Source organism: Eubalaena glacialis, chromosome 2, assembly GCF_028564815.1.
Source record: "Eubalaena glacialis isolate mEubGla1 chromosome 2, mEubGla1.1.hap2.+ XY, whole genome shotgun sequence".
In the NCBI taxonomy this organism is placed as follows: domain Eukaryota; kingdom Metazoa; phylum Chordata; class Mammalia; order Artiodactyla; family Balaenidae; genus Eubalaena; species Eubalaena glacialis.
Window position 1 is genome coordinate 3755325 of NC_083717.1, and position 13159 is coordinate 3768483.

Below are 13159 nucleotides of genomic sequence, written 5' to 3' on the forward strand. Positions count from 1 at the left end.
GTGGGAGGGGAGGGAGGGGGTGGGAGGGGAGGGAGGGGGTGGGAGGGGTGGGAGGGCAGGGGAGGGGTGGGAGGGCAGGGGATGGGAGGTGAGGGGATGGGAGGGGAGGCGAGGGGATGGGAGGGGAGGCGAGGGGTGGGAGGGGTGGGAGGGGAGGGGAGGGGTGGGAGGGGTGGGAGGGGTGGGAGGGGAGGGGAGGGGAGGGGAGGCAAGGGGAGGGGAGGGGAGGGGAGGCAAGGGGAGGGGAGGGGAGGGGAGGCAAGGGGAGGGGAGGGGAGGGGAGAAGTGGGGTGGGAGGGGAGGGGAGAAGTGGGGTGGGAGGGGAGGGGAGAAGTGGGGAGGGAGGGGAGGGGAGGGGTGGGAGGGGAGGGGAGGGGAGGGGTGGGTAGCAGAGGCATGGCAGGGAGCACAAAAGGTGTGAAACGAGGAAAACATTTGCCACAGGAAGTACTGGATTCAGTTGATTTTTTTTTTAAATGAGGTATTATAAGAGTGTGCCAGTAAATGCAAAAACGAAACAAAATTAAAAACCAAAATGCACATTTCCAATGGAAAAATCTCTAAACCTCTTATAGTTTTCTTTATTCAGATTAGACATTTCATATACAGCAGTTAATCTAGAAAAATACATTTTAAAAAATCTTCAGCAGACCATGCTCTCTGTAACAAAACCTTCCAAACCCTGTTTTATTATACAAACCAATCTACAATAGTAATGTAAAAAGAAATTCTCAAATTTAGCAATGTCATTTTCAATCTGACATCCCTCTAATTTACATATGGGTTTCCACTATTCGTACTGCAGAGTTAGAATTCTGTAATAAATTTTTTCTAATGTATTCTGTACATATTAAATAATCTAAAGGGTTCCTCTTGTAGTGCATTTACCATTTAGCAAGTCTATTCAGCACTGTTCCAGTACCATTTGCATTACAGTGATTTGCCTGTAAATGTAATTAAAATTTAAAAGTGCACACAGTTAACTTTCTCAAATAACGGCCTATTTCTGGAGGAAACCTAATATTCACGGAGAATTACCAATATCGTGATTAGAAATGAGAGGTTAGAATGTACTCTGAGACTATATAACACAATTATATACATAAGCTAAAGGACAGTGAGTCTTTAGCCTGTATTTACATCAAATAACGTTGGTTTCCACAGGGTCATACCAAGAACTCAGTATGGCACCAGGTAGATTAGGATTGTTAGCTACAAGTCAGTGTAGCACAGACAGCCCCAAAATACCCTGAACTGGCTTATGCTAAATCAAACTCCAGTATATCACAGTGTTTTAAGTACTATTAGTATGCTGCTGTGCTACTCCGTAAAGACAGCAAGCCTTCATCAAGGGATCGCATCTGGGTTATAATGGGTCCTAGCAATCAGACTGCCACTGCATGCAGAAACCCAATACACAGGTTTCAAAACAGATATACTTCATTTTGTTTAAAATGCCCAGGAGCGTTTTCAAAATAGCTGATAGTTAAGTATTGTTCTATCGAGTGATGAACCTATTGAATCATGAGAAGAAATTCTACGTTATCCAGTTTGAGGAGAAAAAATGTAGTATTCTTACCAAATTATCCAGTGTATATGACTGGTTAGAATCGCAAGTTTTGCTTTTTACTGAAATTCAGAGTATGAAATGCAAACATTCAGGATAAAATTAATTCAAACGTACACACAGTTCTATCAACTTGCAACAAAGCAGCAAATATGAGGGCCTATCACACATCTGGACTCTCCCATTCCCTTCTGATCCCTCAGAAAAGTGCAAAATCAAAGAGTCACTGCTTGGTCCAAACATAAAATACATCAGGTATAAGGACTTGGAATCTGATGAAATCCGGCTTCTATTCCACAGGTTGTCTTCAGTAAGAGTCAACGTCCGAAGATGGAATTTATCTCGAGAAGAATTAACTCTACAATTTGATTCTGGTAGACGGTATGAACTGCTATGTTGCCAGTCTCCTTCTCTGGCTTTAACAGAGTAGGACCAAACACAATTGCTATACTCTGATACGTCATTCTGTTTTTTTCTCCGTTTTCTATAACTCTAAGAGGAAAAAAAAAAATTGTTAAAAGAGAAAATTTTAAAATAGGGGAAATTCTTCAAAGAGTATTATAAACAGCTTGCATTTAGAAAAGAGAAATAATGCTCATTTTCCTAAGGTATGTATAAACTATTTAACCAAACAGAATTCAGTCTGAATAGCATGTAAAGCTTTCTTTTGCATAAACACAGCTGAAAGGTATACATATTCTCACAAACTTTAAATGTGTGATATTTCAGCTTAGTTTTAAAAATAAGACATAGACTTGAATACCTATTACAATTCAGGGAACAATGATTCCTCCGCTAGGGTGACAGGGGGAAAATATCATTAGGGCACAGAGATTAAACTTTGAATTTTACTCATTTTATGCTATTTTTTTAAAAAATCTCTCATACTGTGATCACTTCTTTTAGTAATCTCGTGTTCTTTCTATCAGAAGTTTCAGAGTGACTATGTAGTAACTTAGACCTAATTACCTTGACTTCAAGGTAACTGAATATTCCTCACTTAACCAATCTCATCTTCATAATTAACTTTTAGCAACAATTTCTGAACACTTACTACGTGCTAGGCATTATATAAATGCTTCACATATGAAATCTACTTCAATGTATTCTTTATACCAAACCATTTTACCTACGAGGAACTGGGGCTCAGAGAAGTCACCTTTCTCATGTTACAAAGACAGCGGACAGCACAGCTGGGCTCTGAACCGAGGTCTGCGTGGCCCCGGCCCCGGGGGGCCTGCACCACATCTCATACCTGTGCACTTCTCCGACCTTCTTTTTCCCCCTAATTACTCCTTCTCTTTTGTGGTGAGACTCCTACCTTTTGAGATGTCTAAACAGAGTCTGCATTGTGTCCTGATTTGGCTTTGGCAACTGTTTGATTAGATCCTTCACAGCAGAGACACGCTGTCTTGGTTCTTGTTCTGAAAAAAGACAATGACTGGAGATTTTGCATGAAACTGAAAGCAGTGACATTATTTTGGAACCTGGTATTTGGTAATGCACAGTGACACCTGGTGGTTACATTTAAAATTTCTGGAGTAAAACAATCCTTTGAAAAAACTTGTTTAAAATATCAAACAGTGTTGTAGCAGCTACAGAGGGTTTTCAACATCTAGGGAAAAAACTGAGTGGCATTAATTACATACTTACTAATTGCATTAACAAAATCATTAAAATGATTAAATGTAAAGAGAGGTTCTGGTAATTCTCGAAAAAACATTTTCAGTGCTCCAGTAATGACATGAATATCTTCCCATTTACTATCCTTCAAGTCCAATTTCTCATCTGGAAAACAGTAGGAACGGGAAAGTTTTTGAAATTATTTTAAACCAATTCTAACAGTCATGAGTTATTTATTCTGTATGTAACAATATATGATCTTACCATGATTGACTGTAAACCTCAGCTTCTGGATCACTGCGAGGTTGCCACTAACTCTATAAATCCCATCAACATCCAACCCTAAGAGACAAATAACAATAATTTTATGTTTAAAGTTCTTGTTGTCTTCTTCTAAAGATGCTTTCATGTTTTAGAATTCTTATTTACTAACATTAGCCTAAAATAAAATTACTCTTTTCCTCTAAATGGCTTTTTATAGATGCTTGGCAGAGAGAGAGGGGTGGAGATTCACTCTGAATTGTCTGGTAAACAGCAACAAATCTACTTTATCATGTAGACTGTGGATCACCATCTCAAGGAAATCATCTCAAACTTGAAATACTAGCAATTTAAGATAAACTTCGGCAAACACCTGAAGATAATTCAAAAAGTAAAGGAAGCCAGTAGATAAAAATCAGCCCACCCGTTTCTTTGCACGTCATTTGAGAGTGTAAATGTACATATTAAGGTGCTCCCTGAATCAAAGTGCTTCTCATATTAAGTGCTTGTAATAAATAAACTTAATACAAGCCAGCAACTAAAATAATGGTTCTATAACAACTGATAATTTGATACAGTTATTAATTTCTTTTATATGTGAAATAGAATCATTTGAAATTCACACAATGAAGCCCCAAAATTCATATATTCAGTAAATGATAATGATGCACACACCTAACATTATCTAATGTGCTACTCATTTAACTTCTAGTAAAGCCAAGTAGCATGGCATCTCTACTGTCAGGCTGAGAGTCAGAGATCTGTGACTAGCAGAAATTACATTTTATGCAAATATTTTAATTACACAAGATATTTCTGATGATATACTGATATAAGTTAATGGGACTGCAGTCAAGATACTGCTATTTTAAAAGCTAGTATCAATATTATAAACATGTTAAAATTAACCAAAACAGAAATTAGTTTAAGTCTTCAGAAGTACAGGAAATGACCTAAAGAGGATTTGTCTATTTGCACACTTTAGAGTTGATTTAGCCAGTTTGGGAATGTCATCTCATTTTTATTATAAACAGAAGAAACTTCCCCTTAGTAAGTAAACACTCTCTCCTCCTGTCTCTTACACTGCTGGATCATTTCTTAATAAACAGTTTCACAATCACCACGTCCATTTTAAGCCAATGCCAACTCCCAATGGCTTCAAGGAATACCATATGCTGAATCAACCCTAAGTACTGAACATGCAATAGATGACTGCAAAGGTCTTAATTTGAAACAATACAAAAACAATAAGTTTTTTTGCAAAAAAGATGCTTTTCTTGACAACTTATGACTATAAAGAACTTTTGGTTGCAACACTCAAAATCATAAAAATCCTAGGGATTTTGATGGCAAAACAATGGGTTGTGTGCTTAACTTTAAAAAAAAAAAATTCATTTTCTTACCATATTGTTCAACATGTTCAATGCACAGCTTCACAAATTTTGGCACTGTGCCATTCTCTCTCTGACACAGATTAGCAAGATTGGCTCCAAATACCTGATCTGAAAGAGATTTCAAGAAATGAGTCACCTTGCTAAACTTTAGTTCACAAAATGGCTAAATGATGCACAGTGCAAGAGAAGATACCCCTGCATGCAGACACTTTCACCACAACGCACGCCTGGCTGACCTGCACTCGCCTAGCTCTTCCGACTCCAAGCTCCGAGAACACCCTCCTTCATTCCTGCCGGGCTCCCTTCTTACCTTCTCCTCCTGTGCAGAGATCAACCTTCCCCCAAACGGAGCTCCTTCTCATCACTCCTGGTCTCAGCTAAAATGTCACCTCCTTCTAAGAACCCTCTGACCATCCTAAGGCAGCCCAGTTCCAGTCACTCTGTTTTATCACTATGTCAGATTCTTCACGTAAGTCACCATTATTCTAAATTACCTTGTCTCTCATCTTTATAGAAGTTTCATGCGGGCAGGGACCCTCTAATTCTTGAATGCCAATAGGTATTCCCAGCACTGAGGCTCAAGTCCACCACTTAGCAAATACTCAAATATTTTTTAAACTATTAAAACATGCCCATCAGATTGGGATGGACATATATATACTAATATGTATAAAATGGATAACTAATAAGAACCTGCTGTATAAAAAAATAAATAAAATAAAATTCAAAAAAAAACCAAAACAACACAAGTCCATCGTGTGCCAACATCTGATTTCACAAAATATATCAAAGTCCGCTCTAGTAATCTTTCAACCCAACAGTTTTGAAATTCCACATTAGTGCTAAATATTCAGGAAAACAAATAAAATACAGTATTTGAAGTGGATGAACACCACCAGAAAGTGGCAACCGTTTATATTTCTCATTGAAAAGGTCTGACGAACAATGAGCCGCAGTTTCTATTCATTTATTTGTCAGGCTTTTTTTTTAAGGTTCTAAGCTCAATGTACTAAATTCACGTGCATTATCTGGGGGTACCCGTCTACCCTTAATTCTTTAAGGTCGCTAATTTGAATCACTTAATTAGCTGAACTCTTCCTAGAAGTTTTAAATAGCTTTTTAATGAAACTCGTTTGTGTATTTTAATCTAGATGCTTTGCATAACAGATGTTTCTGCAATGGTCTTTGTTAGAAACTTCATAATCAAAGACAGCTCTAACATATATGGTATAAATTATGTTACCTTTTCCTATATTTTTATTATGAACAAATGTCTCTGTTTTGAGTCATGTGTTAGAAAATTTTATCTTTGGAATTAAACATGCTTGTAAAAACTAAAGGTATATACAAGTATATGTGATTTTAAAGAATACTTTCCTATTAAGAAAAAATTCTGTTAGTACATTATGGTTCTTATACATGAAAATAAAACGCAAAAATTAGTTCAAAAAAACACTTTATCCTAATTTTAAAATTACCTTAAATGAGAACTGAAGGCAAACAATCAAGAATAAAATTGTACATTATTTTTTCTTTCTTTCTACAGCTAGTGATTATTTATTTGAAATTTCTTCTGATCTGTGCATCTCAAAACTAAAACTCTGTCATTCTGAAAATCTGCCACGCCATCCCATCACATCCATGTAGCTCCTCTGGTACAGGGTTTCTAAAAAGCTAATTTGGTATTTACGTCTGTTCGATGCTTTAGTTAAAATAAACTCTTCACGTGCATTAAAAAATCAATTTTAATTACTCAAATGTATTTTAATCACTGAACCTGATAACTTTATGAATAAAGAATGAGACATTTTTACCGTTTGGAAAATTTTCAGCTTTTAATGTAAAATGTCTTATTTCCGATTTGGGCCGAAGTTCATTATTATAAACATCACTTCTACCTACCTTTAATATAACCTTTTTCACGAACAGCTTGCAAAGTAGGGCGTCGTGTGAGAAACTTCTTTAAGTTTTTCTTGGTTTTTTTCTGTTCTGAAGAATCTATGCTAGATACTTTCGTGGCTTAAGACAGATAGATATTAAGCATTTTATAAAATACTTTTTTGATGAAAATTTTTCCACCTAGTACTCAAAACATATTAATCTCATATATAAAAAATCACAGTATATAAATTCAGTTTTTCTAACTTTAATATGGTTTAAGAGTAACACATGAAGAATCAAAAACTAACACAATTTCAAAGTGACAAACCAAATGAAACATTTCATTTTTATCACTAAGCACTGACCGCAAACTGTGCCTTCTTTAGTATATGTGCCAAGACATTTGTAAGTCATTCTAATTTATATTCATTATTTCACAAATGATATATAGTCTTGGACTCTCCATCAGGTTTAGACGGTAAAATGACCAGCAAAAAATAAAGTAACCAACCCATAAAACATAAACAAAATCCCTACCCTTCCCCATCCTCACTGAACTAGGAGTCAGGGGATATATATGTATACATATCCATCACAATTATTTGTACTTCAAGCTAAGACTCATCATAATTATCTCTACTCTGAGCTAAGGATGGGACCACCTGGATTTCCACATTGCCTGCAGACCTGATTTCTCTTTGGGTTACAATAATAAAAATTCAGAAAGTAAATTTCTTGAAAATAACCATATTTGAAGAAAGTTGAGAGCACAAACAATATATTAGTAAAGAATTAAAACAATAAAAGTTTCGTGGTTTACACTATTATACAGTGACAGTGTCAGTAATAGGCCTAAACTTCATAAGAATGTGGGAGAAAAAAAGGAACACTGATTTTCTAATCATTCAGTTAATGTGAAGACCAAAAATTTCTCAGTTAAATGTGGATTTGTTAAAATAGATTTAAGCAGGTTCAAGTCACGGGTAATGGCCTATTTAAAGCACATAATTCACAAGAGGCCTGTGTTAGAAAATACAATCCTTGGGAATTCCCTGGCGGTCCCGTGGTTAGGACTCCGTGCTTCCACTGCAGGGGGCACGGGTTCCGTCTAAGATCCCGCATGCAGCATGGAGTGGCCAAAAAAAAAAAAAGGAAAGAAAATGAAATCCTTACAACTGCTGGCGTTTCTCTGGTCCTGTACACATAATATGTGATCTGGAGATTAAATGCACAGACATATCCCAGTCTAGAGGCGGCTGCCTGGCATCCAATAGGGAACTATGGTACATATCCCGTGACTTCTGACTTCTTAATGTCTAAGAGTCTATCTAGAATCTTAAACAGTAATTATATATTTTCCAATCAATAAAGTTCAGCTTCCTAGAGACCTCAACATAAGCGCATTCTGTTGTGCCCATTTTTTTCTCTTGAAAGGGTATCATAATCTCTTAAAATTAATATGATGCCATCGGGGTGCATACGATTAGGCTGAAAAATGATGATGAGTTAATGAGGAGAGAGAACACTGAACCACTGAGGCTGCAACTCCTGAATCTCAGAAGTCTTGTGACACTGGAGAGTCCACTCAGCTTTTATATATTTACTCTAAACCTTTGCTAAGAGAATAAGCTCACTCAAACCACTAGCAACACAGGGCAAGAAAACTTACAACGCAATTTCTTCAGATCCTTATGGTCCTTTTCTTTATCGTGCTTTTCTATTCCTGGTGAATCTGGTATATCCTCCTCAATCGCTTCATCGGGTTCTACTGTCTGTTGGTTAGAGATTTTCCAAACACATATTACTTTTGCTATTACTTTAGATGTAATTCTCAGAATGATCAGTAATCAACTCTTCCAAATGATTTTAGGGAACCAATTAGTATACAGGATATATGATTTAGATATTTCATAAATCTTTAAAAATACTCTTCTCCCCACCCCCATTGATGGCATTAACTCTGAATTTCGATAAAGAAAAAATTACTGATAATTCACAAGGATAATGCGCTTGTACTGATGGTGATGTTATCTTGCCTCATTTTGATCAAGTGACAAGTAATAACAGTTAAAAGGTTGGGCTATAATCTGTGGTGATAGAACAGGATGATGCTACATTGTTGATAATAGGACAGATAAAGCTAACTAGCAATGGTACCTTAACTGCTTCACACCAACAATCTTTTAAAATTGCACTTTGTGTCAATAGTTAATTGACATTACTCACAGACCTACGGATATCAGGAATTGAAAGAAATCCTAGAACTCATTTACAGCCTAACTACGGTCACTTTTACAAGTTAAAAAGCGGATTGAATTCTCAAAGCTAAAAACACTGCTCTGCCTTTTACTCTGAGGTCCTTTTTCCACCCAGAGTTTATTTTTGTGCACAGTGTAAGGAAAGGCTCCAATTCTTCTCGGACATCCAGCTGACCCAGCACATGCTCTACCTGGCACAGAGTGTCCAAAGGTACGTGGGTCTGTCTCCAGGCTCTTTATTCTGTTCCACAGGTCTGTATATCTACCCCATTATGGATACACAGCTTTATAAGGTCCTGACATATGCTACAGCAAGTCTTCTTCAAAGGTGTCTTGCATATTCTTAGCCCTTTGCATTTCTATATGAATTTTAGAATAAGTTTGTCAAGTTCCACCAGAAAACCTACTGGGATTTTGAATGAGATTCAAAAATCTCAAACCTACAAATTTATAAGTCATTTGGAAGAATATTATATCTTTACATAACTGAATCTTTTAATCCATGAACATGATATACTTCTCATTTAAGTTTCTGTCAATGTCTCTTAATAAAGTTTTGTAATCTTGCCCATCTCTTTGCCCTCAGTATCTTTTGCCACTTTGTAAACAGTACACATGTAAAATTTTGAGAGTCAATTATATGTTCCTCTCTTTTCAGTTGGCTTATTCCCTGAACCCTTAGGCCTTAATTTAAAAAGCCACTTTCTCTGCAAGGCCTCCCTTGATCCCTACACTAGATTAGCCCCTACTTAATCAGAGTTTTTGTATGTTCATTATATTAACTGTTCAGTTGTCTGTCCTCAGTAATCTTCTGTCTTTGACTGCAAGCTCCATGCATAAAGGTGCAGCATCCGGTTGCACGCTGCTATACCCCAGTGCGTAAGGCACTCACATGTGTGTGAGATGGACGCAGGCACCCTTGCTTTCAAGGGGTAGCGAGCACATTACAGTGACGAGACCTGCAAGCCCGTTCTGGGTAGAGCAGAAGGTACATTTGAAAAGACAGACGGGGCTCAGGTTGTTGAATTCTAATAGGAGTCACGTAAGGTTTCTGTGCAGGGGAGGATTATAAAAGTGACATTAGGAAGTTTCATACAGTAGTGGCATTAACAATGCATTGGTGGGGGATGAGATGAAATAAGGAAAACTGTTTAGGAGGTTACTCTTAATATCAACATTTAAAGGCCTGTTCATGGTTTCAGGAATAAATGGAAAGAAAGGGACAAGGTTCAGAAATATCACACAATATTTCAAACTGCAAAGGAAGAATTCACATCTAGATTGGTAAATAATTTGCTAGAAGAGGTAAAAGTTGGAGGCGGAAGAGTTAAAGAATACTCAGATTCCAAATCTGGGTGATTTGAACTGGGTGAATCATACAATTTTGGAGCTTAAAAGGATACTTGGAGACAATCCAGTGCAATCTCTCTATTTTTTTTAAGTAGAAAAACTGAGACCCACAGAAGGAGAACACCTTGGTACAATCACAAACCTTATTAATAATGAAGCATCACCTGTAAAGTCTCTGAAAGACATCTCCATCTCTACTAAAGCCAGTGATTCCCCAACTTTTTTTGTCTCCATTTAGTTTAAAACCTGTATCACATACTCCCGTAAGTATTCACTTTCATTTCACTTCTGTCACTGATACATGATCCTTAATCAGGAACCATGTCCCCATATGGTGAGGGGGTAAGAGTACAGGCTAAGAAAGTACAGCTTCTAGTTGTTTATTATTGCTCTTACAAACACAGCTTCAGAATATAAATGCGAGGTTCTTTTTGGTTGTAATACACATGAGAAGAAGTTTTCCAGGAACATGAGGGTACTCTGAGTAGAAAGGTCACTAGGAAAGAAAAAGTACGAATGACAAGACGACAGCTTCATGCATCTCACCATTTTGCTCAGGACTTGTTTCCACCAAATATGATGATTTCCAAAGCATTCACTCCATGAATAAATACTATGTACTAGGCACAGTTAGACTGTCGCTACCTCCTGAGCTATTTTTTTTTTTGAACCAATGCCTCATGTGAAAGTTATGTGAAATCTACTGGTGGCGAAATCCTATAAATGACAATGTTAAATCACTCATCAGCCCCTGGGAATTGCTAAACTAATCACTATCTTTCCTACCTCTGTCAAAATATATATTTTTTTAAAGTATTTTTTCAAATATAAATTGGAAACTAGATATATAATAACCAGTTAGAAAGCCAAAAAAAAAAAAAAAAAAAAAGAAAAACAGCTCTAAAGTCAAAAACAAAAATTTACCTGAGTCAAACACATACCTGATTACTGATAGTGCTACTAAGAACTTTAAACCACTCATTGATAACAGCATCGTTATCAGCCTGAATCAGCAGTTCTGTTCCTTGACGGGTTTTCAGCTTTAGAGATAAGAAGGAAAAAAAAAAAGTATGGTTAGTGCTTTCAATGAAGAAAATAAATACATTTAATTCAAAGTCTACAAAACCACCAGAAGATTGGATGCCATATATTATATTAATAGTGGAAAGGTTACAGTACTCCACAGTGATGGAATTATCTTTTATTTTAGTATAAAAGAATACCAGCTGGATTATTGTACAAAACATGACGTTTTTCTCACAGTAAATTCTCAACGAAAATCTAATAATTTAGGATCCCAAACTCCGTCACACAAACAACATAAAACTTGCTGGAATCTAGAATACTTTATCATTAAAAAATAAGTTGAAGTATCTATGCTGTGCATTTTAAATGAGAATTGAAACATAATTTGTTAAGAAATAAAATCTATAGTATTTTAACATAAATTTGAGAATTTCTCTCTCTGGCTAAAAAAATATATGTAGAAAGAGAATATACAAGAGTTAGACTTTCAATATTGACTATATAATAGGAAATTATAATGACTTGGTACAAAGAGAGGGCACAGAGAATAAATGTCACAACCCTTTTGGACAGAAACATCACTAAATTGTCAAATCATGAACTAACTAAAGTAAGGACACTATATATGATTCTATATGAACGCAATAACCCATTTATGTATGATCTCCTGGGCTCAAAGTTTCTCTCACCTGACTGAGGAAGAATTTTGAGGTATTTATAGAAATCATTCCTTCTATTTTCTGTTTGGTAAGTGTCTGATTTTCTTTTTTCCTAGAGGAACATATGGCAATATTTCCCAAACAACATTCTGAGATATATTCCTCAAACAGCTCCTGAAGTAATGTTTTAAAAGGCATTCCTCAAAAAAATAAAGAACTCATTATGTGATGTTAATTTGGGAAATGCTGGATTGAAAAGAGCTAAACAAGATTCTATCCTTCAAGACTTCTCAGAGTTTTGCTATTCCAGGGCGCACTGTGACCTCCTAACAGAGGAATAAAATATACACTATTTCCCAAATTTAATTGACCATGGGACCTTCTTCATTCTGGAATGAAACAAGGCTACCTCAGGTAACAGTGACTTCCTTTCCTGCATTTCTTCTAGAGAGTGGGCCAAGGTACTCTGTTAGAGGTTCTCACTTTATAAAAATAAGGAAAAACATGCAGTCTCTTTGCTCGAAAAGAAAATTTTTTTAATAATCTAGCGGGGGAATAATTTACAGATGATGAAAGCTCCAGGTACATGAGAACAAGTGCTATGTTAAAAGCATAAAGCAGCAGCATCTGTGCTGTGGTAATGTTTCTTGTGGGTCTTGGAAGAGAGGAAACATTGGACAAGGAGAGACCAGCAGCCGTTGGTATTAAAGGCAGATTCATCAGGAGTGAAAACCATCAAGACAGGAAAACCCTGGTTCCACTCGGGAAATATCAACTATTCTAATCTGCCTAGACGACAAGCAGGAAAGACCTGAGACAGGAGAGATTCTCTGCAAAGACGGGCCGAGCGCCCCCTGCTCTCTGCATACGCAGCCCTGTGCAGTGTTGCTGCCCCTCCACCAGCGGGGGGGCCGTGAATCCTCGGCAGCCCCGCGACCTGCTTTAAGCCACAGAAAACACTGCTGTTTGACTCTTACATCCGGGCCCCAAGAAGCCTTGCGGCTCCCACTCTGGCCCGCCTGGAACCCTGACATGTGAAGAAGCCTGGGGTCACCTCCTTGAGGAGGAGAGATGGTGAGAAGGAGCCCAGCCAACAGCTGGCACCAACCTGGAGCGGGGAACTAGACCGTCCAGCCCCAG

The 13159-nt window shown here is 37.2% G+C and overlaps 1 protein-coding gene across 6 annotated transcripts in view; it reads right to left on the reverse strand.

Annotated features, from left to right (window-relative positions):
- Window positions 1-235: 235 nt before the first annotated feature.
- Window positions 236-13159, reverse strand: part of ARHGAP12 (Rho GTPase activating protein 12) — a 110680-nt gene continuing 97756 nt past the window's right edge. For all 6 annotated transcript variants that reach the window (XM_061178049.1, XM_061178041.1, XM_061178032.1 and 3 more), the window contains 8 exons: window positions 11276-11374; window positions 8396-8498; window positions 6748-6864; window positions 4855-4953; window positions 3455-3532; window positions 3221-3355; window positions 2889-2991; window positions 236-2059 (listed from right to left, as the gene is read on the reverse strand). In XM_061178049.1, the coding sequence (XP_061034032.1) occupies window positions 1885-2059; window positions 2889-2991; window positions 3221-3355; window positions 3455-3532; window positions 4855-4953; window positions 6748-6864; window positions 8396-8498; window positions 11276-11374 (909 nt within the window). In that variant the 3' untranslated portion in view covers window positions 236-1884. The remainder of the gene's footprint in view (window positions 2060-2888; window positions 2992-3220; window positions 3356-3454; window positions 3533-4854; window positions 4954-6747; window positions 6865-8395; window positions 8499-11275; window positions 11375-13159) is intronic.